The sequence below is a fragment of the Malania oleifera genome, chromosome 5 (assembly GCF_029873635.1).
Source record: "Malania oleifera isolate guangnan ecotype guangnan chromosome 5, ASM2987363v1, whole genome shotgun sequence".
Lineage (NCBI taxonomy): Eukaryota > Viridiplantae > Streptophyta > Magnoliopsida > Santalales > Ximeniaceae > Malania > Malania oleifera.
The window spans coordinates 36,226,731-36,252,929 of record NC_080421.1 but is presented as its reverse complement, the minus strand read 5'-3'; the positions used below and the strand labels follow the sequence as shown (position 1 = coordinate 36,252,929).

The following is a 26,199-nucleotide window of genomic DNA, read 5'->3' as shown; positions in this document are numbered from 1 at the left end:
AAATTATGCACAAAACTTTTTTAAAAATAAAATCCAAAACTCTTATAATTCCAAAATAAACAGTTTAACTTGCTCCAAGTATAATTACATTGTCCACAATCATAGTACAATAAAATAAAATAAAAAATTGTAGCACTTTAAAAAAAAAAAAAGTGGAAGGCTTTTTATTGAAAAAAATGTATAATAATTCTATTGAGTGTTTTATACAACCAATGCTTACATTTTATACTTGTTCTCAATTTAGTGCCTCCACTTTTAATCTAATTGCTCCAATTTTTTCCTTTCACTCAGTTGTTAGTATCACCTATACTTGATCACTATCTACAAAATGTGTAGCCTAAAATTTGATTATCAAAAGTGATAATAAAATTTAAGAAAAGATGAACCTTTTATAACGAAAGTAATGCCCTTGAATACGAAAGCAAGAGAAAGACACTAAATTTTGTTTCTCTTTAATAAGTGTTACTTTTTACCTTTCATTTTTAAAACTAAAAAAAAAAAAAAAAAAACATTAAGAAAAAGAATAAAATTATGATGAGAAAATAGAATGCATGATAAAATAATAAATAAAATTTTGAATTATCACATTATAAATACTTATTTTTTATTATTTTAAATTATACTAAAACAAAATTTTCATAGTGCTAATATAAAATAGTTGTAATAAAATTGAATTCTATTATTATTTTTTTCTTAATAAAATCCTTAATCAAACATAAGTTTAAAAACTAACTATAAAGCGTTAAAATAATACAGTGGGATTCAAATTGAATACAAGTTTTAACCCCGCATAGTTTGTTGAGGGTAATTTTCTCCGAGTTATATTTGACACCAAAATGCAATAAGTATCGTTTAGATGTGAGGTAAAGTACGAGCCTTTAGGCTATCGTATAACACATATATGTTGTATTGCTTCGTGTAGGTCTTGATCCTATTTTATTATAAAACTTATTTTCTTAATTTTTTTTCTTTTTCTGAACCAATATTAAGGAGGGGTTTAATTGGTAAACTAGTGTTTGCTTTTGCTTTGGAAAACATAATGTGGATTTATCGCTTCAACTTTTTAGCAATAAATTATTAATTTTTTTATTTTAAATTTCAACCTTATGCCAAGATTGAATTTAGTTCATAAGTAAGTGGTTTAGTGTGCGGCTTTTCCATTAGTTTTGGCTATCAAATTCTACAAATGAAACATCAAGTATTTACTGCTCTGTTTGGGACAACGAATTCGATTTCAATATAACATAAATTTTGTGCTTCAAGCTTTCAAGTATAATTGATTTATTTTTTTTATTTATTACTTCGGGTATCCTGATTTTTCCGACACATCCAGTTGACACTCCCATTTGATCGGGCACACCTTGGCGGGATCACAGGGTGCTCAACTATTCTCACACCCGGAGAAGCCGCCGCCGAATTTGATCATGATGGCAGGAATCGAACTACGGCCCATCCCCAGCACGCCCTTCCCACTTATCCAATGCTGACTATAATTTTAAAACACAGGTAAAGGGGAGATGAAATGAAAGGGACCAAACGAAATGATTTAAAGAGGATGATCCATCTGATCCACAGGTTGCCTATTTTTCTAGAATGTGTGACCAAATTAGGCGACGCAGTGGATAATCAATAAAATAAAATAAAAAAGGGAAGGCAGGAGAGTGAGTACGTGGGGTGGCCCCCAAAAATCTTTTCAGAGTATTATATATTTCTCATTTCCCAACAAATCACATCCAATTTGACGAGGGACAGCGCGCCTTGGTGACACAATCCACCGCCCAGAACACAACTTGGACTGAAAAACTGCAGAGCATGATATAACTTTTCTTCATTAACCTTGCTTTTCAAAACTTTTCTTCAATTTTGTTCCACCCTTCTTCTTCACTTTTTTCTTTTCTTTCTTTTTTATTTTTTCAAATTGATTAGGTTCAAAACTAGACCTAGCCTATATAATGGGATGAAAAACTATTGAAGTTGAGCAAGCAAGATATCTTATTTATTTATTTATTTATTTTAAAAGGTGAAGACGTACTCATTTCTCCTCTTTCTTAGAATTTGAACTCAAGACCTCTATTATTAAAGTCAAATCTTCAAGGGCATTTTGCTCCTCACTGCTCAATCTCCTTTAGTTGTTTACAAGGATTGTATCCTCATTGTGTTTTGTGATGAATTTTGAGTTGTTATAATGGCAATGGTTAGATTTATTTAGATAAAATAATCTGATCCCAATTGGTTGAGCCTGGACTTGGTGCTGACAATATCAAATCTAGGGTTGGAAAGTTTAAATCTCCCCCATGAGGTTCTTTAATAAGATGACTGGTTCGTTGTGTACCCTCAGTTGTTACTCTTTTTAATGGTGAGATGACTGGGCTAGTGTCTTAATCAAATATGCTCTAATGAACTTGAGTATAAGGTCTCGAATGCTCAAACCATACTTGTAGAGCTCTCAAAAGCTACAACATAGGTAACTGTAGTCCATCACCACTAAATGCGTTGGTGAGATCTTTACTCTGCTCATTTCAATTCGATATGTGTGTGTGTGTGTGTGGATCATAAAAATAGCTATAGCGTCATAGATATTTTTTTTTTTCTAGTGGGCAAAGGTTAGAAAAGAAGGAGATTACTTGCATTTGGGGTGTGGATTTCTATATATTTACTAGTTGAATTATATATATATATAATAGCTTGCATATGCCATTTACCGACTTTCAATTGATAACATGCATCATTTAGGCTAAAATCCAATACAACATGAAAATCAATCCTTTTTTAATCTAAGAATCCTATAATTCTAGGATAAATTAGGCATTTCAACAACCGGCTTTCTCTTTATTTTTGAAATTAGAGCATGCATAGTACATGTTTTTTGGTTTAACCACCGGTTCTTTTACATGCTTAATTATTATTATTATTATTATTATTATTATTATTATTATTATTATTATTATTATTATTATTATTATTGTTGTTGTTGTTGTTGATATGTATCAAATAATGAAGATACAGAGCAGAATAAACAACAACAAGTAAATAACACACAACTAAAATAAGAACAACACAAAGATTTATATTGTTCGGCAAAGCCTACATCCATGGAAGTAATGACATACAAATTTCACTATGGAAATCACAATGTACACAATACACTTCTCAAAATGATCACTCTCTATTTAATATATGCCCAAAATAACATATATAGAAGTTCCTCGGAGGTTTCCCTCCATTTACCCAACCAACCAACGTTCAAAAATTCAAAATTTAGAAAAACTGCTCGCAGCCCAAGTGTCTTTCGTTGTCGAGTTTAGGGCTTCGTCGACGATCCATAGAAGACCACTCGTTGACGATAACATGCTTTCATTGATAAGTCCAAAACTTAGAGATTTTCTTGCTCTCGGTATTTTCTATCGACGATTTCAAAACCTTCGTCGACGAGTTCTTACTGTCCTCTAGTCAACGAACACAGAGCATTCGTCGACGATCTCTTACTGTGTTGCTCCTTCATTTTTTTTATTTGTTCCTTCTTTGCTTTAGAAAAGCAAAGTATAAGAGCCAAAAACAACAATTTCCACCTTGGCAATTTTACGCCCCTTAGGAGAATCCCAAAAAACATGTTTAACTGCTCTACCTTGAATTTGTACACACTTCGTTGGGTGTGTCTGCCTTCTCTCTCTTGGAGACATAGATTAAGTCCAAAAAATACTAGAACTTCTCTCAAGTAACTCATTTTGTCAGAATATCCACTACATTTTTAGACGTGTGAACTTTCTCCAACACAAGCTCACTCGAAACGATCAATTCTCGAACCCTGTGAAACCTCACATCAATGTGCTTGGTTCTAGCATGGTATATCTCATTCTTCGCCAAGTAAATGAAATTTTGACTATCACAATGTAGCGCCACGCCATCTTTCTATAACCCCAACTCTCTAACTAAAACAGTGAGCATAAGGCTTCCTTTGCAGCATCGGCAACTGCCATATGTTCCACCTCAGTCGTGGACAATGCTACCAGAGACTGTACCATGGATCTCAAACATACCAGTCCTCCTACAAGAGTAAAAACATATCCCGCTGTAGACCATATGTCATCCATATCTCTAGTATAATCTACATCTACAAACCCCACAACTAAAGGACAACCCTGTTGCTTGCTGAACATGATGCCATATCCCGATGTACCCCGTAAGCATCTAAGTATACATTTGACGGCTTCCAAATATTGCCTTCCTAGATTAGAAAGAAACTTACTTACCATGCTCACAACATGAGCCACATCTGACCTCGTACACACCATGACAAACATCAAACTCCCCCAGCACTAGCACAAGGGACCTTTGACATGTCGCAAATTTCTTCATCCGAACTTGGGCAATCTGCAGTAGACAACTTAAAATGATTCACTAGAGGTGTACTCACCAGTCTTGCATCAGTCATGCTAAACCTCTCCAACACTTTATGCACATAACTGCACTGAGATAACCATAATCTCCTTACAATCATGTCTCAGCGAATCTCCATCTCAAGTATTTTCTTGGCTGAACCAAGATCCTTCATGTCAAATTCTTTAACTGATTCACCTCAATTAAATCTCTTATAGCTATCAACATATCATCGACATACAATAACAAGAAAATAAGTGAGCCATCAGCAAGTTTATTCACATATACATAACAATCATATGTTCACATGATTTGTAGCCAATTTTTATCATTTAGGAATCAAACTGTTTATACCATTGCCTTGGAGACTGTTTTAGCCTATAAAGAGATGTCTTCAACCTGCAAATAAAATTTTCTTTTCCCAGTTAAATAAATCCCTCCAACTGAGTCATGTAGATTTGTTCCTCCAAGTCACCATGAAGAAACGCTGTCTTCACATCCATTTGTTCCAAATGAAGATCATAATGAGCTACTAACCCCAACACAACTCTCATAGAAGTATGCTGGACCATTGGAGAAAAGATCTCATCATAATCTATCCCCTTCTTCGGTGAGTATCCTTTTGCCAACAACCGTGCCTTGAATTTTTTACCTTCCTTTTCTGATATTGCCTCCTTCTTCCTATAAACCCATTTGCAACCTATCGGTCTTTTCCCATCTGGAAGCTGGAAGCTCCACCAACTCCCAAGTTTGATTTTTACGTAGTGACTCCATTTCCTCAATCATTACTCCCATCCATCTATCTTTCTCCTGACTGTGCACTGCCTCTTGAAATGTAGTTGGATCGTTGCAACTAGTAAGAAAAGCACAAGACACTAACTCTTCAAACCCATACCTTGAGGGAGGCTGAATAGTGCATCTAGATCTTCTTAACGGAATATCATCGACTTGTTGGCTTTCTAAGTTAAAGTCCCTACAACCACAAGACCATGATCATTTCCATTTCCCTAAGCTTCCAACTCCACTTGCACAATATGTTCATCACTGCCCCAGCTTTCTGGCTCATGTTTCTATTCATCACATTCTTGAGTACGCTTCACCATAGCCTTCTCATCAAAGACTACATCCCTATTGATCACCAACTTGTTTGCCATTGGGTCTCATAGCTTGTACCCCTTTACACCTATTAGATACCCAAAATATGTGCAACGACTAGACTTTGGGTCAGGCTTAGACCTCTCCTCACTAGACACGTTGACATAGGCTAGACACCTGAATACTTTCAATTCAGAATAGTCTACTGAATTTACCGTCCATGCCTCTTTCGCCACTTTACCTTCTAGTGATGCTTTTGGTGATCTGTTTACTAGAAAACAAGTCATACTAACTGCCTCGACCCAGAAGTTCTTCGGTAGCTCTGCATTCAATGTGAGACACCAAGCCCTATCAACAAGAGTTTAGTTCATTCGTTCTGCCACACCATTTTGTTGAGGTGTCTGGCAAACTATAAAATGTCTCTTGATGCTCTGCTCCGGAAAAAACACCATAAGACGAGAATCAGCGTACTCGGTCCCATTATTCGACCTTAAACATTTGATTCTCCTCCCCCTCTGGTTCTCCACTTCAACCTTCCAAATCTTAAAATTTGAAAATGTACTTAATTTGCGATGCATGAAGTAAACCTAGATCTTCTGTGAGTAATCATCAATGAAACTCACATAATACATGTGTCCACCCTTTGATGCAACTCTAATTGGACCCCAAACATCTGAATGTACAAAGTCAAGAATACTTTTTGTCTTGTGAATAGCTGATCCAAACTTTGCCTAGTTCCATTTTCCAAGAACATATCTCCTGCAAAATTCCAGCTAACATGATTTCAAGCCTTTCAAGAGTTTCCTTTTGTGCAATTCATTCATGTCGTGTTCCCCCATATGCCCAAGGTGCATATGCCACAAGACAGTCTCATCTGATTCAACATCCATGGCTACAACTCCATCTGCAATGGTAGTTCCCTGCAACGTTTAAATATTCCCATCCATTTTCTACCCTTTTATTACAATCAAATTACCTTTCCATACCATCAAGACTCCACTTTTGGGCTTGTAATTGAAGCCATTAGAATCCAAAGTGCCAAGAGATATTAAACTCTTTCTCAACTCAAGTATATGTCTTACATTACATAATGTTCTTACAGCACCATCAAACATCTTCATCTTTACATTTCCTATGCCAACGATCTTGCAAGAAGCATCATTACCCATAAGAACTAATCCATAATTGACCAACTTGTAAGTGCTGAACCACTCATTGTTTGTAGTCATGTGATAAGAACATGCCGAGTCAAGTATCTAAGAGTCCTCCATTAGATTATCCGACCTTGCCGAAACTGATGGAACATCACCATCTGCTGAATCTTCTTCTTGAACAACACTCACATTTTTTGAAATCCCCTCATGCTTTTTTAGCATTTCCCTTCTTCCAATCCAGACACTCTGGTTTCATATGCCCTTTTTTACAGCATTTATAATGCCAGATTTCCTTCTTCATCTTGGATTGATTTCGGGATGATTTCTAACTAGATCTATTCTTAAGCTTTCCTTTTCCTCGCTCATTACTACCCTTTACCACAAGTCCTTATCCTTCATCACATATCTTCAACCTTTGATGAAAATTTAACAAGGCACTTGTTACCTCTTTCAGATCAAGAGTTTCTTTTTCCCATGTAAGAGTGGTCACAAGATTTTCGTAGGTGTGAGTCAAGGGCAAAGAATTTAATAGCATCAAAGTCATATCATCCTCATCAAACTTCACATCAACCTCATCAAATCACTTATGATTTGGTTAAAAGCATTGCTATGTTGATTCAAACTTGATCCTTCAACCATCTTAAGCCAATATAAACGTTGCTTAAGAAAAAGATTGTTATTGGGGGATTTAGACATGTACCGGATTTCTAACTTTTGCCAAATAGCCATTAGAGAACCCTCTTCCATCACCTGATAGAGAACTTTGTCGGTCAAACACAAACGTATTGTAGATACTGCCTTTGCTTTCAAATCTACCCATATTGCCTCATCCATTCCTTCCGGTTGAGTATCAAGCAAAGCCTTAGCCATTCATTGTTGCACAAGAATATCCTTTACTCTCCTTTGCTATAAACCAAAAGTTTCTGGTTCCATCAAATTTGACAATGTCAAATCTTGCAGAAGACGATCCCGATGTCATAACAACAATCTCGCTTTGATACCAATTTCTTGTGATATGGATCGAATAATGAAGATGCACCATGGAATAAACAACAACAAGTAAATAAGACACAACCAAAACAAAAACATAACGAAGATTTACGTGGTTTGGCAAAGTCTACATCCACAGAAGTAATGACACACAAATTTCACTATGGAAATCACAATGTGCACAATACACTTCTTAAAATGATCACTCTCTCTTCAATATATGACCAGAGTAACATATATAGAAGTTCCTTGAGGTTTTCCTCTGTTTACCCAACCACCCAACGTTGAAAAATTGAAAATTTAGAAAAATTGCTCACAGCTCAGGACGATCCATAGAATACCACTTGTCGACGATAACATGCTTTCGTCGACAAGTCCAGAACTCAGAAATTTTCTTGCTCTCAATATTTCTCATCGATGATTTCAGAATCTTCATCGGCAAGTCCTTGTTGTCCTCTCGTCGATGAATACAAGGCAATTCGTCAATGATTTCCTGCTGTGCTACCCCTTCATGTTTTTCTTTTTTTCTTCTTTGCTTAAGAAAAACAAAGTATAAGAGCCACAAACAACATTTTTTTTATAACAATGGTTTATGCATAAGCTTTTTCCAAATTTTTGATATAGGGATACAATATTTATTTACTATTTTGTGTTGTTATTTTTTAGGTAGACACTTTATACTCTGCATGTGTTGCACTAATTGCCCAAAATACCTCTGCACACAGTTGATCCCAAGCCTTAATAAAAGAAGATTGTGCTAGGTTGCTGATAGCCAGTGTAAACCTTGTCAAATCTTTATGAGATGAATATTATCAAATGTTCATTAGGGCATCCCTTACAAGTGATACATTGCACTTACACTATCTAGGTGTATTGAAAAATATGCAAGGATAGGCTACGCCAAGCTATTCCAGATGAGAAATGGCTAAGAAGGTAATACAAAAAACTATAGTTAGATTTGCAACTTGAAACATAAGGATAGTTTTAGAAAAAAGCTTTGAGTTAATCAATGTAATGATTAGAAGAAAAAATAATACAATATGGTCTCCAAGAGACTAAGAAAGTAGGGAAGAAAGATAGAAAAAATCAAGATATAAACTTTGGTATACAAAAAAGGAAAAACTTAAAAATGGAATGGGAATCATTCTAAAAGAAATACCTAAAAGATAATGTGGTAGATGTTAAAAGAATAGGAGACCAGATAATAAAAATCAAGATAGTTGTAGGCCAAGAGATAATAAATATCATCAAAGTGTATACTCTTCAACTAGGATTAATAGAAAACCTTAAAAGATAATTCTAGAAAGATATAAATAGTGTTATGCAATGGATACTAATATCTAAAAAAATTAAAATAATAGGAATTGATTTGAATGAGCACGTTGGAAAAGGATAGTGGAGGTTATAAGAGAGTACATTGAGGCCATGGTTATAAAGATAAAAATTAATGAACTCGGGATTTGATTTTATATTTTGCCATGTCATACAATTATGTTATAATGAATGCCAATTTTAAGAAATGAGAAGATCACTTAATAATTTTCAAAAATTAACAAAATAAAAGAAATAGATTTTTTTCTTAACTATAAGGGGAGACTATTTATCTTGTAAGGATGATAAAATTATCCAAGGAAACCTGGATTCACAACATAGAATTTTAGTATTAGATATTTGTACAAAGAAATGGAAGAAAAGAGAAACATAAATCAATGTAAGAGAATTTGATAGTGGAGCAAGAAGGGAGAAAATATAGTAAATTTTAAAAATAAGATTATCAAGTGAGTGATTGGACAGTAAGGGGATAAAATAGATGCAAACACTTTGTGGAATAGAATGACTAACTATATCGAAAAGATAACAAAAGAGATTTTAAGTGAATGCAAAGGAAGAGTCTTAAAAAAATAAAAAATAAAAAATCCAGGTGATCAAGATGTCCAAAGAGCAGTAAACAAAAGGAATTTGGTATAAAATATGACAAAAAGTGTAGAAATATAGAAAACTTTGAAGTGTAAAGAGGCAAGGGAAGAGACAAAATAGGCTATTTGTGAAGCTAAACATAGAGCTTGTGAAAATTTATATGCTAAACTAGATATAAAAGAGGGGGAAAGAGATATATAAATTAGCTAGACTTGAGAAAGAAAGTGCAAAGATTTAAGAAATGTAAAATTCATAAAAGGTGAGAATAATGATGTCTTGGTAGAAGAAGAACAAATAAAAGAGAGGTAGCAAAGATATTTAATAAGTTGTTTAGTGAAAACCAAATTGAATGCTCGAAGAAAGGAGTATCAAATTAGGAAAAGACAAAAAAATAAATAAAAAATTGAGATTTATTTGCAAAATTAGTCACTAAAGTTAAGATGCCTTTAAAAAAGACAAAAAGTGGGAAATCTTTAAGATCAAATATGGAAATGTCTATTAGATAAAAGAACTATATGGTTAGCTTATTTATTTAACACTACTATAAAAACAAAAAAAATATTAGAGGAATGGAGGAAAAGTGAATTAATACCTTTTTTCAAAAGGGGATATTCAAAATTTTAATAACTAACATGGAATTAAACTAATGATTCATACAATGAAAATGAAGGAAATGATAACTAAGAATTGAAACACGTGTTCGAGAGAATCAATTTGGCTTTAATCTTGGGAGATTGACAACATAAGTTATTTACCTACTAAGAAATTAATGAAAGAGTTCAAGGAAAAGAAGAGAGACTTGCATATATTTTTTGTTGACTTAGAGAAAGCATATGATAGAATACCTAGATAAGTTATAGGGTGGGTTTTAGAAAAGGAGAGAATATGCAAAAATATATTACTGTCATTAATGATATTTACGATAAAGTAATGACTGGTTAGCCTTATGGCTGCAGAAGGAAAGTCTATTGAATTTTGAACCATAATAGGTGTACATCAAGGTTCTACTTTACGCCTCTTTATGTTGGCAATAGTGATTGATAAACTTACTAAGAGTATCCAAAATGAAATCCCAAAATGTACATATTTGCAAACAACACTATTTTGATTGATGAAAATAAGAGTGGGGTAGTATCTATGCTAGAACTTTGGGGAGTAGCATGAGAGTCTAGAGGATTTAGGAAAAGTAAAAATAAGACAAAATGTATGAAATTTAATTTTAGCCATGTAAAGAGGAGCACTGGAGATGATTAAACTTGATAGTCAAGAAATCAACAGCACTAATAAAGTTCAATATTTTGGTCTTATTATGCAACATGAGCATAATTAGTGACTAGTGAAGAGAAGCAAGATAGTCATTGCATATAATATTAGAAGAGGAAGTCAAAGATCCAAAATAATTTGGAATGAAGCGGTCAGGAAGGATTCAATATCTATTAAGATAGTTGAAGAAGATGCCCTTGATCAAATGAATTGGCAAAAGAGAATTTATATAGTCGATCCCACAAAATGGGACTATAGGGTTTGTTACCTTTTTTTGTGTTGTCGTTACCTCCAATATTAAAGTCTTAAGTTTTAACCACTAGGATGTCTCCTAGGGAACACTATTATTCTTCACATGTTGAAATAACAAGTTGGTGTTTCCTTCATTTTTGCCCTCTCTGTTTTTTATAATGTTAGAATGATAAGGGTAAAATTGTTATTTAATATATAAGAAATAAATGCAATACCATACGGAATCACTAAATCATTGGCAAATTTTAGGGTCTCTTTTTAGTTTTCCAAAGAATTATGAAAATGCAATCTTATTTTTAAGTTTTTCAATGTTTGTATTAGAAAGGTAGAAAATTAAAGATATGTTAGCTATAGAAAAAATTTTTATTCTTCATTTCTAAATTTTCAAAAAATTGCAAAACCACATGTTGTTTTAAATTTTTCAAAAATTATATAAGAAATTAAATTTTTTGAAAACAGTAAAAAAAATGTTTCTAATTTTCTTATCTAAATTTATAAAATTGAAAAACAAGATAATTTTTTTTTTATTATTGAAACAACTAAAAATATAAAATATATATTTTCCACAAGTAAATAATAACAAAACCTTTTATCATTTTGCAATTTTTATACAAATGTTGCGTAGATGAAAAGTTGAGTTGTATTTTTTAATGTTTTGAAAAATTAAAAAAGTAGTGCACAACTAAATACACGCTAAGTAATTCAACAAAAGCTAATACCAACTCAACATTCATGACAACTTGGTCAAATATAGTTCCATTTATACCAACTCAAACAAGCCCAGCTTGGGAGAAAAGAAACTGAGAATGAGAAAGCTTGAAGTTCAAACATACTCTCAGTCTTGACCACTTCCCATCACAAAGAAAAAAAAAAGAAAAAAAAAATCAAATTAGTTGTCTTTCCAATCATGGATGAAAGAGATCACATTCAAAATTAATTACTTGTTGGGTTTGACATGGCAGTACCACTAAACACTATAAGAAGGATGTTACTTAAGGGAAAATGAGAAATGGAATAGCTTCATTTTGTAGGAGTTTAGAGGGTTAAGGTGGATGGTGACCCTGCAAAGAGTTCGCCATGAGTTAGGGAAGGAGTTGCGAGAGGAATACCTCATAGTGGTTAAGAATCTCAGAGGAGAGAGGGAAACGAGGGTGTTTGAATCTAGTCTATACATCATTTTGATAGATGCATACCTACCCAACCTAGGAAGAACAAACCCTTTTCATAGGCCTTAGGAAGCTGAAGAATAATGTTTCCTATGTAGAAGAATTTTAGCATACATATAAGGCCTTTAGAGGTCAAGGTGCTTAGTTTAACCAAAGGGTCCTTTAGCTTCTCTAAGGAAATGTTCCATTGTATTAACAAAAGCCTCAACCTCATCAACAAAATGGGAAAAAATTCAGAGAAATAGATGATGATGGGATACACATTTTAGTTCTAACCATAAAACTCATGGAATTCTTTCAAGAAGATAAATACACATTTATAAGGCATAATCGGTGTGCACAGAGGAATGAACACCTAAAGATTTTAACGAAGTAGGAAAGTAGACATTAACACAAAATTGATAGCAACATACTTGGAAGCATAGAAGGAACTCAAATTAAGAAATTGAGATTAGAAGACATAAGGTCTTAGAACATGAAATTCAAAATTTGTGCTAAAAGTAATCATAAAAGAACTTGAAGCATGTGCAAACATAAGGAATTGGGAGTTTTATTAGAGAAATTCAATAGGATACTTATGTCGAGACAATTTAAGCTTATGTTCATTATACCAAGGAGCATACCTTAGGAGCTCACGTGCCCATCAAATCAGTCTAACATATTGATTTGTAAGTAAGAGGCAATTATGTTGGAGGGTAAAACATAAGGTTGCACATGTACAACCATTAATAGCTTAGGGAGACTTTCTTCCTACCCTACCCCACCCCCCCCCCCCCCCCCCCCCCAAAAAAAATTTTAAGTGGAAAGTTGAAAGAGTGGAGGAAGGCGGATGCAGTTCCCTACGGACAAAGATAAATAAAGAAGATGGTCTCAAGAGGAATATATAATCCTCATCTTGGAAACTTTTCTTTTCCCTACTAATTTTTATTAATTTGTTAGCCTTAGTGGCTACATGATCCTAATTGTCATGTTTTGATGATAACAACCCATTAGTGGTTCTCGATAAACTAATCTTTGCATATAAAGTTATGATAATTAAAAACTCAAATGCAAAGATCATGTAAAATATTAATAGGTTAGACATCATCAAAAGGGGGAGATTGTTAGCCTTATTAGCTACATTATTATATTTAATGTGTTTTGATGATATTAACCTATTTGTAGTTCCAAGTGTATCTTATTTTTTTATATCACGTTAAATACAGGTACAAGTGACAAATACATTAAGGTACACAATCAGAGGCAAAGATCGAACCAAGTAGACATTTGAGTAGGAAAGATCAATATGGACACTCACTCGAAAGAACTCAAACACATCCAACAAAGTCATAGAGTAATAGGGAGTGTTTGAGGTAGGAACTTTTGTAACTCTTGCAGTATTATTGTGATGCCCCAAACCCACCAAGTGGGGTCCGGGTGCCACGTATTCCATTTACCTGCGTCTGATACCATAACCTCAATTACGCAATGGAAAAATAAACTAACATCCTTTATAACATACGAGGGTTCTATATATATATCCCAAAAAAAAATATTCTCCAACATCTAGTATTCACAAATATACAACTCAAAAATCATAAATATTGCAGTATTATTGTGATGCCCCAAACCCACCAAGTGGGGTCCGGGTGCCACGTATTCCATTTACCTGCGTCTGATACCATAACCTCAATTACGCAATGGAAAAATAAACTAACATCCTTTATAACATACCAGGGTTCTATATATATATATATATCCCAAAAAAAAATATTCTCCAACATCTAGTATTCACAAATATACAACTCAAAAATCATTAATATAATACAGCCCAAAAATATATCCAAAGTTATACCCTCTCTCGCTCTCTCTCTCTCTCTCTCTCTCTCTCTCCTCTCTCTCTCTCTCTCTCTCTCTCTCTCTCTCTATCTATCTATCTATCTATCTATCTATCTATCTATCTCTAAACTGTTAGGCTAGCCCTGAGCTCGCTAAGCTCGATCACACGGAGGTCCTGAAAAAGATGAAATTCATATCGAGTAAGACACATCTTAGTAAGAAGGAATAGATTAATACCAGTGTGTAGCTATCATGAGGTTTGTGTACAAAATATAATCATCATTTACAAATTAATCCACAATTAAGAAATCATTCTTTGTCCCTACTCACACACATGCACCGTCTTGACTTTGGTGCAATCCCAAAAGGGGGGTGAATTAGAGATTTAAAAATTTCCTCTTAGGTTTAACTAATCTAGTAACAGTATAACACAACCTAGGGACAGACTAAGTGTATATGAAATTGCAAATATGATATATTAATTACCGTTCAGTACATACAACGCAATTCCATTATTTCCCAATAAAATGTAATATATTCAACAAAGAAAATAAATCAAGCACAAAGCAGAATATAATGCATGAAATGTAAACTTGACACCAAATATGATATTGGGGTTCGTCCAATCCAACCTACGTCCCTGCCTTGACTCACATGAATAAGGATTCCATTAAAGGCTTACTTCACGGGTGGAGCAACCCCATTTTCATTTTACTTGTAACACCCCGACCCTTTATATGGCCCCAGAGTGCTACTATACATACATAACATGTACAATCAGATAACATACATCAAATACCCACCCTAAACAGGGACATACAGGTATATCATACTAACATGTACTTGCATATATTGCGAAAAAACATAAACATTCATATGGATTCTAATAGACGTACCAAAGTATCTAACTGTTCCTTACATACATTCATCCGTACGTAAAACATAAATTATATTACATTCCCAAAAAAACCCATCCTGGTTAAAAACCTAGAACTTATACAAAACTTACATCAGCTAACCAGACTCTACGCTCCAAAGTCTTTCTAGAAGACTAGGACCGATTTCCAGTAGGACCTGAAACAAAGGCTGTATATTAAGGTGAGACACTTCTCAGTAAGGTGGAAGATATTACATCAGTGTGTGACAACATGTATTTAACCAATAGAAATAAATTATGTATTTTAAGCATTCTCAATCCTATAATATAGGAGATATGTAAATAATTCCTACAATAGATAACTTAGCATTGTAACAAGCAAGAGTTCCTGAGGTTAGGGTAGGGTACAGGTCCATACACTATACAGTCCCTCCGCTCAGTACTCAAACCTGTGACTTTGCCCATTAAAAATTTTAAATCATGTATATGCATATTTAGAACACAATCTAGTTTTGAAACTATCATAACTATGCCAATAACTCCCCATGGCCAGGGTTGTGCGATAACTAAGCACTGATCGAGCCTTATTTGCCCAAACATTATCAGGCATCGTAACATACTGCAACCCAACTTGGCCATCACCACCCTGATCCATTTTGACCAGTGACCCTTCATACCAAGCCGACTACTAGATACCCACACTGAAAACATATATGTGGTTGCACTGTATCTATTTGTTCTAGCAACGGTACCACGCTTAAGCTTTTTAAGGCTTCATATAACATTGAGCTTCTTATGCTCTAAGTGACAAGTTGTGGTCCCAATTATCATATATATGATTTACCATAAAACATATTAACCTGTGCAATTCCAATATTTTCACAATCTCATTCATGCATTTTTTCATACATACTTCCTTTCATTCATACTGAGGTATAAACCGACACATACCCTCTCGATTTAACCCTTACATACAGAGTGCATGGTATTTAACCGACATCTCATGTATGCATTCCTGAAAGTTATTTGGGACTTAGTCCCTATATTTCATATATGTACTTAACTGAATCAGTATATTCTCTTATAGTACCATTTCATATCATATGCCACACCTATTTTGTCAAATTATACATTTCCTATAAACCGGTTTGAAAAATATCATTTCTACTACAATCAAAAGTTTCAAGCATCTCCTACTTTAGTTTTAATGCAAATAAAGTAATTTTATGAAATTTGGAGATCACATGCCAAAAACCTCATTTTTTCTAAAATCGTAAAACTGCAGAACCGACATATCTACCTAGTGAAAATTTTCAAATAAGCAGTCATATCATTTATATAAACATAAGCTACATATCTAGTGGTTTCATTTTCTAAAAAAATACTAATGTAAACAAATCCCCTTACCTTTTTTCTGAAAACTGAAACATGAAAGAATTGATCCAAAGCAACAACACGGGATCCTCGAAACCTAAAAACTGAAGAACAATACTTTACTATAATCCCAACTACTATATATCTACTGAACCAAAAATGAAATTAGATCTTTACCTCGATGCTAGCTTTGGTGCAATCCCAAGGGGGGGGGGGTGAATTGGTATTTAAAAATTTTATCCCCTAGTTCAATCCATTAACAACGATATTACACAAGCCTAAGGTCAATCTAGTGCATGTAAAATAAATCAATGTAAATATACAACTGAATTTGAACTAAAAAGGAAATTTAACCAAGCATGCACAATAAAGCAGTAAAGAAGACGACACCCAGAAATGATATCAAGATTCGGAAAAATGCCTACATCCCCGCCTTGGCTAATAAGCACAAGGATTACCACTATAGGCTAACTTAACGAGTGGAGAGGCACCTAAACAATCTAGTCAATTAGCACAGGGCTGACCTCAACCTTTACAACCAGGTCAATTAACAAAGGGCTGACCTCAACCTAAACAATCCTTTCGAGTTTGATTACCGTCCCCTCAGGCCACGCCTAGAATACAATAGATTTCTTAATAAAATTTTTGTACAAAAAATGTGCTTCTCAACTAAGAAGATATGTACTACAATATGCATAGTATAATCAATGCACTACCAAAAGATAGGATATGATAAGCTCAGTGTAGCCTTAGTGTCTACTCTCAGAATTAATGCCAATAATACAATTAGTATATGAGAGTGTAAGTGACAGGATCTTTGTGTTAAAATAATATTTCCAATTACAATGTACTAGCAAAGATCACAAGTATATTTCAAATATCTCAACAGAAGTTTTTATCAAAATGAACCACAAGAGATATTCAACAATGGTTTGTAAAATAGTTATTTTATCTTTGTATTAAAATGATAATCTTAATCAAAGGTATAGCAACAAAGATATTTTAGAACTCATGCAAATATCTCAAAATATATATTTCTTAAATATAAGCACAAGAGATATTTTGAAAGTGATTTGTAAAATATTTTAGCAATCAAAATCCAATGTGAACTCCTTGAGTATTGCAATGACAATGCAAAACTCAAAGGCTCAATGAAGTATTTATAGGGAAGACTTATTAGCAAATTATCCTAGGGAAACTTCAAGTTTAGAACTCTAATAAAATAACTTTAATCAACAAAAACATATGAGAGCTTAAGCCTAATGAGAAGAACACTCAATCACACTTACAAAGAGATTTAAGCAATAAAATCTGGTAAAGGTGAGTGTAGGAGGCTCAAAAATGAGTATAAGAGATTTTCAAACTTCAGAGTATTTTTCCTAATTAAGATTGCTAATCTGATGATAATCATTTCAAATGAGGGGGTATATATTGACTCTACAAGTCCAATCCGGTTTTGATAATGACAAATCACTTGGTATTTGATCTGTGCATTGACTTTGTGAACAAGAACCATATTAAGCATGCACCGAAGGATAATGAGTCATGGAAGTCTTAAAGTAAAACATACATATCTTGGCAAGATCCATGGAACTCAAAGAGTATGAGAATCAAGATGCAAGCGGCAAAGTTCAAGCACATCTTGGGAATGGGTACTTAGACCTCATGTATTTACATTTTTGTATGATTTAATTTGAGGCTCAACATATACCTTAGAATGATTTTAGGACTCATGCATTCATGAACATCATTAGGGGACATTCATTGACTTAGAAATAATGTCAAAATCCTAGAAAATGTTTTTATAAAAGAGCCAAGAAAGAAAGCAAAATAGATTTTTGAACCGGAAAGAAAATATGCAAAAATTGAGAACTTCGGATGACTGAACTTTAAGTTCAGTTGACTGAAGAATTTCCTCAGACGTCAGAAGAACAAGCTCAGTCATCGGAAGATTTATGGGTGAAAAATAGAAACTAGCAGAAGCACCTCAGATGACTGAACCTTGACCTCGATCATTTGAACTTGACACTTCGATTGTCTAACCCTTGACCTCGGTCATCTGACCTTATGTCCAGGCTCTTTTTTCGAAGGATAAAATGACTTCAGTCGTCTGGGCTCTTGACCTCAGTCGTCTGAACTTGCGAGAAAGATTAAAAGTGTAATTTTTATTGATCAAACACGCGAGCTATCTCATTGATCAAACAGTTAAGATCAATTCTAAGGGTAAGACACTATATATACTAAAGATCTAAGCCCTAGTACATAAGCTAAACACAAGAAGATCAATGTAAAGCAAAAAACACATCTTGTTGAAAAGAAAACTGAGATACTTGAGCTGATTGTTGTACATTTGCCTACGCTCTAGTTTCTACACATCATCTTTGGGCAAATCACCTCAGAAAATCTAAAGGGATCTCTATTATACATTTTTTTCTTCAACTTGGTTTGAGGTTTGGTTATTATTACATTTAGTTTTTTTATAGAATCTCACATCACCATTGTAGACACCCTATTTTTGCCCTAGCCAAATAAAACACGGGGTCCCCTCTTATTATTTTCATTATTATTATTATTATTATTATTATTATTATTATTATTATTATTATTTTTCATTAGTATTATTATTATTACTTATTTTTACTTCTATTTTATTATTATTATTATTATTATTTTCATTATTTTTATTATTTTGATTATCATTATTATTAGTATTTTTATTACTATTATTACTATTATCTTATTTATTATTATTATTTTTTTTTCATTAGTATTATTATTATTACTTTTATTTTTATTTCTATTTATATTGTTTATTATTATTATTATTATTTATTATTTTCATTATTATTGACATTATTTTAATTATTATTATTATTAGTATTTTTACCTTTACTATTATTTTATTTATTTATTTATCTTTGTTATTACTATTATTATTAGTATTTTTACCTTATTATTATTATTATTATTATTATTTCCTTATAACCATAATAGTAGTATATATTATTTCCAAAAAAAAGAAAAATACCAAAAACTGAAAAAGGAAATGTTGTTAGGGTTTTTTTCAAAAATTATTTTTATAAGAGGGGGGGCGCAGCACGGCAGCAAGGGGCGTGGCCAAGAAAGAAAAAAAAATTTTGTTCCTCTTGTTCTTCTTCTTATCAGCCCCTCACCTCGGCTCCACCATTCACCCAACCTCCAGCCACTCCTCCGGCCAACTCCCTCAGCAACCCTCCTCAGGCCAATAACCAGCGGAGATCACCAGCTCCAGCAACACACCCAGCACAGCTACGCCAAATCCAGTGCGGCCACCCACACTCCATCACTGTCGCAGCCACGTCTGTTGCTGCAACAAACCAGCACCACGGTGATACCCCTGCTCCCTACGGATCCTGTTTCAGACCACCAGAACACCAGGCAGTTGCCAGCCACGGCCTGCTCCAGGCCACTGCGTCTTCGTTGCTTACGGCCACGACCCCATCACCGGCTGTTCCTACTCGCCAGCAACAATACCTCCAGGAACCCCATCAATCTCTGCAACTCTCGGCCACCTCCGGCCACGCACAGCACCGACCCCCTCTCTGTAAGTCTCCCTGCTGTATATACTTGCACGCACACACTAATACATATATACATATATATATATATATATATATATTGGTTTAGCTTGTATTTTATTACATAAGAGTTTAAGTTTTTATATGTTACAGTGTGTATATCTTGCACAACCCACACATGCGCACACACTGTTGTACACACAGCACACATGAATATACATATATATTACTGTTATTATTAATATTTATATATATATATATATATATATATATATATATATTCTTTTATATTATGTATACATTAGTGTTAATGTTAATATGTGTATATATATATATATATATATTTATATATATATATTTTTTTTTTATATTATGAATATATATACATATACATATATATATATATATTAATTACTATTAGTGTTAATAGGTATATATATATATATATATATATATATATATATATATATTTTCTTTTATATTGATCATATTAAATATTATTATTCTCCATATATTATTATTAGCAATATTATGATATTATTTGTATGATATTATCAACAGTGATGTTATGATATTATTATTTAACGATATTATTATTATGTTAGTATTAATATTATATTGTTATGTGTAGCATTATTATTATCATTATTACACTTATATTGCATGGTAGTTTTTTTTTTTTTTTCTTAATAATTGTGATTTATTGTTACGAATTACCCTTAGTATGGTTATATTGTAGATAATATATACATATATACCCATGTCTATATTTTTAATTGTTTTCATATTTAATACCCATGTCTATATTTTTTTATTGTAAATATTAATTGATTTGTTCCCATTGTTGTAGGGTTTCTTTTATTTGCAGTGGTAAGTATTCTGTCGCCTTGTATCTAAATGTGGTAATATTTATTGTGTGTATTTAAGTACATGATATTCAAGTTGTATATCTAGCACTTAGAGCTATGGTTGTATTTAGTGAAATGTTAATATTCGCATGGTAAGGGTTATATTGATGGGGCATATAATTCAATGTTTAATATGTATTTTTAGGGTGTGATCATTATTCGTTGTATTTATTGAGGTAAGGTTTATTTTGTAAGATTATATCATTAATATTCACATTGTAAAATTTATATTATCTTAATGCGTAATATGTATTCTTAGGGTTTGGATTGTCTTCTTGTTGTGGTTCTTATGTGTAAGATATTTTATTCATGCTCATATTGTATGTTAACTTTATATTATATTATTGGTCTTTTAGAATTTTGGTCATGTTAGAATCTTTAGTAAATTAGTTGCAGTATATGTGGTATTTTAAGACTATAGTTGTATGTGTGTTTAATATTCTAGAATGTTAGTAATGTTAGGTATTTAACAACTTAGGATTTATAAGTAACATCATGCATCTACTTTAGTATTTTAGGTAGCTTTTAATATAACATATTGAGTAATACTATATATTTATTATTATTATGATACTTTAAGTATGGTAATATATAAGGTATTATTTATCATGGTAAGTTTAATACTTTAAGTAATATAGTATATTTGGTGTTTTGGTATCATGCTATTATATGGTATGTTTAGTATATATAGTATTATAGTAATCTATTACGTATTATATTATTTGTGGATATTTATTATTATTATCGTAATTATGTGTATTATGGTATGTTTAAGTATTTTTGTTTATAACGTACATGTAGTATTTTAATATTATGATATGCTCATTATCTTAGTCTATATTATATGTTTATATTCTACTATTTTTGGTATGTTAGATATTTTAGCTTCTATTATATATGTTGATTAGTACATATTATGGTATCCTAATACTCTAGCTTATTATTATTTTATTCATTTATTTATTTATTTATTATGTTTAAATTATTATATCTATTATCCAAAACCTCCCAAACTAGTATTTTCATACTTAGGAAAACTCATAAAATTTCTAAAATTTGGAAGCGTATTTTATAGAGTATTTTTGATTTTTAATCCCTATGATTTTATTGCAGGGGTATGAGCCTTCGGGCTTTACGTACCTTAAGCTCTGAGGGAATATATATATGTATATATTTATTTATTTATTTATTTTTCATATGTATTTATAAGTTCATAAAAAGGAGTAATTTAAAGACTTATTAGATTGACTTAGGGATAATTTCTAATTAATTAGGTACCGTTCATAAGAACAGGCGTGTAGGGGGTGCTTGTACCTTCCCCTCACGTAACTGAACTCCCGAGCCTAACTCTGGTAACATAGACCCGTTCTACCCCTAACGGGGTAGTAATTATGTGTTCTAACCGCACTAAAAGGTTAGTGGCGACTCCAACATTCCATTTTTCCTGAAAATATTAAAATGATTTTAATTTCGCCGCCCGGGGCACATGCGTTCCCGGGACGTCGCGACAACCATCTATTTTGATAATTTTAGAGAAGCTTGATATTGAGTTTTCGCATTCATATAATGATCGTTTTTGACAAACTCAATACTTAAGAAAGTTTTGCATTTGACCATTGATTAAAGTTTCTTCATTCAAGTGTATTCTTAGTTTAAGGCTGATATTTTTTAATACATCTAAACTATTTGAATATACATATATCCTTAGAAGTGCATAACTATCTATATACATATTGAAGGATATTTTCTAAAAATCAAATATTAAGTTTGTTGATCTTTGGCATTATCATCTTAGAGATACATACATATATATACACACATTAAGTCAATATTATCACGATCACATTGAGTTTGAAATATTTAGAGAAATATTGTTTATTTGTCAAAGGGTGTTTAGCATCTTTGCAATCTACAAAGTTATCTTTATATTCAAATATCTAACCTAAGATCTCCAAAGCATTGTTTATATACAAACATTTTTGGGAGAATTGATAAAAAAGGGTTTATGTGTTAAAGCATATCATACATAAACGATTATATCGTTTCATACATTCCAAGTTTTAAGTTATATCATATGTTAATGTATTAGGAATTCGAATTGTACTCACGAGCTTTTGTTTGGAAGCATTTTTGAGTGTTTTTACAGATTCTATTGTATTCACGGTTTGGTGTGTGAACCGGGGTTTGAGGAGAGAGCTATATCTCTTGTATGCAACGGAGTAGGAAGGAGTTATGCCTCTTGTAAGCAGCAGATTGTAAGGGAAACTCCATCTCAATTGAAGGAGCAGATATTTTAGTGAAATCCTTGAGTGGTTGCTTAAGGCGAGGACGTAGGTCAAGTTTGTAGAATCTCGTAAAAACTGCATTTTTCTTCTCTCTTCCCTTTACTCTTTACTTTTAGCACTACATTTAAATTGTTCATATTGCATGTGTAGGTTGAATAACATTGCACATAATCAATTGGTTAATAAGAACTCAATGGTAAATTGAATTTTTTGTTTGTTATAAATCCCTAAGATTGGTTTGCTAAATATACAAGAAGGGAGTAAGAGGAAAATAGATTCAAAGAATTTTTAAAATACCTAATTCACCCTCCCCCCCTTCCCCTCTTAGGATTATACCTAATTCAACAATTGGTATTAGAGCGGTTTTACATAGACTTAATAGTCAATTTGTAAAAAGATCACATGACACATATCGGTGTAACTCCATTTGGTGAGGGACACTCATCCACTAGACCACCCATTTTCTTTGGTGTAAACTACACCTATTGGAAACGTAGGATGAACATATATCTATTGAACGTAGATTGGAAGGTTTGGAAAATAGTGACTAAGGGTAATCATATTCCCATGAAAGTAATTGATAAGATTAATGTACCCAAAACTGAAGATGAATATACTGAAGAGGATTGGAAGTCAGTACAAATCAATGCCACTGCCATGAACTTGCTTTTCTGTGCATTAGATGTAACTGAATTTAATAGGGTAATGGCATGTAACTCGGCCAAAGAAATTTGGAAAAAATTAAAAGTTACATATGAAGGCACTAAGGAAGTTAAGGATAGTAGGATTAACATGCTCACTAGTGAATATAAAGCATTTAAAATGACAGTTGATGAATCTATACAATCCATTTACACTAGATTCACACACATCAACAATTCCTTGAATGCACTTGGAAAGACTTACCCTACTTATGAGTTGATTAGGAAAATACTCAGGGGATTACCTCCAGTGTGGGAAGAGAAAGCTACAGCAATAGCAGAAGGGAAAAATATCAAGGAGATGTTGGTGAACGAACTCATTGGATAGCTCATCACCTATGAGCTAGCAATAAATGAGAGGAAGATTGAGCAAAGCAAAGCAAAGAAGGTCACTGCACTTAAGGCATCATCAAGCTATTTAAGTGAAGGAAGTGATTCCAAAACAGATGGCATGACCTTGTTAACAAAGAAGTTCGGGAAGTTCTTGAAGAGGAACAAGAAGTTCAACAAAAAATTTCGGAACTCTAAATCGGAAAGAGGAGAGCCTAGCATGAAGAAAAAGAAGAAGGATCCAGCAACATGCTACAACTTCCAAGAAGTTGGACACATCAAGCTTGAGTACCCCAAACTAGTGAAAGCCCCAAAAAAAAAAAAAAAAAAAAGAAGGCGCTGAAATTCGGTTGGGATACTCACAGCACTAGTGGTTCAGAATCTAAATCCAGTGGCGACGAGATTACCAATCTTTGTCTAATGGCACATGATGACCTTAAGGTACAATCATCATTTTCATGATCTTTGTATTATTCTAGTGAGTCTAAAAATGAAAGTGATTAGATTTCATATGATGAACTGAAATAAGAATACTTGTACTCTATTAAAATACTTGAGAAGAAAACAAAGAAAATTTCTGAGTTGAAAAGTAAGGTCAAAGAACTTGGAAGTTTACTTGAGCGTCAAAATGAATCTCACGCATCCTCCATAAAAGATAAAGATTTGAAAATTGAGGAGCTAGAAAAGGATTTGAAAGATAAATATGAAATTATTTGTAAATTTACTGAGGAACAAAACTATTTTGAAAAGCTCCTAGAATCTCAAAGAAATTCCCTAGAAAAGGAAGGGCTTGGCTTTAATGGGAGGGAAAAACTAAAGAATAGACATCTTTACATGGGTTATTTTATAAGAGAGTCAAAGTCACATGTTCCAACTAAGAATTATTATAGAAATACTACATGCTTGAAATGTAGAAGGTTAGGTCACATACAATTTCGACTGTCCTTTCAAAAATAAAGATGTCAAAATCAAGAAAGTATGGGAGTCAAAGGAGAACATAGCACTAACCCCAATGGACCCAAGAAAATATGGGTACCAAATCTAGTTGTTTGATTGTGTTTTGCAGATTTGTTTAAGATTAGCATCCTCAAAAGATTGATGGTGTATGGATAGCGGATGCTCACGTCACATAACCGGGGATAAAGCGAAGTTCATATCCATCACACCCAAGGATGAAGGGTTTGTCACTTTTGGAGATAATGCTAAGGGAAGGATCACAAATGTAGGTAAAGTCGGTAATGATTCCTCACTCATTATAGATGATGTTTTATTAGTTGAAGGTTTAAAACACAACTTATTGAGCATAAGCCAACTATGTGATAAAGGTTACAAAGTGTCTTTTGAACATGACAAGTGCATTGTTGAACACAAAACTGATAATAAGATATTATTCACTACTAAGCATCATGAGAATATATATACCACAAGCTTTGATAACTTAACTTCACAGAGCATGACATGCTTATTTGTTATGAATGAAATTAGTTGGATTTGGCATAGGAGACTAGGACACGCAAACATATATTTAATCTCAAAACTTGTTAAGAAAGAATTAGTTAAGGGACTGTCTAAGACTAAATTTGTGAAAGATAAAATTTTTGATGCATAACAACTGGGAAAACAAGCAAGAACAAGCTTTAAGAAGAAGAAAGAAATCTCCACCACTAGGCCACTCCAAATGCTACACTTAGACTTATTTGGTCCAAACCCAATTCAGAGCTTAGGAGGAAAATCATGTGCCTTTGTCATAGTTGATGACTTTTCAAGATTCACATAGGTATTATTCTTAGGCCACAAAGATGAAGCAAGTGAAAAATTCATAAACTTGTGCAAGAAAATCCAAAATGAAAAGGGGTATACAATCACTAAAATTAGAAGTGATGGGGGTATAGAATTCAAAAATCAGGGCATGGAAGACTAAGCTCCTAGAACACCACAACAGAATGGTGTAGTTGAAAGAAAGAATAGGTCTATACAAGAAATGGCCAAAACTATGCTGAACGAACATAAATTATCTAAGTACTTCTGGGTTGAGGCAGTGAATATTGCCTGCTATGTTCTAAACATAGTATTGATTAGACCATCTCTTAATAAGACCTCTTACAAATTATGGAATGGTCATAGACCAAACATAT

The 26,199-nt window shown here is 33.0% G+C and overlaps 1 protein-coding gene across 1 annotated transcript in view; it reads left to right on the top strand.

The window, feature by feature from the left end:
- Nucleotides 1-8,537: 8,537 nt before the first annotated feature.
- LOC131155926 (uncharacterized) overlaps nucleotides 8,538-26,199 on the top strand; it is a 37,472-nt gene continuing 19,810 nt past the window's right edge. Inside the window, exons 1-3 of the mRNA XM_058109383.1 lie at nucleotides 8,538-8,549; nucleotides 19,449-19,866; nucleotides 20,691-20,710. Of these exons, the coding sequence (XP_057965366.1) occupies nucleotides 8,538-8,549; nucleotides 19,449-19,866; nucleotides 20,691-20,710 (450 nt within the window). The remainder of the gene's footprint in view (nucleotides 8,550-19,448; nucleotides 19,867-20,690; nucleotides 20,711-26,199) is intronic.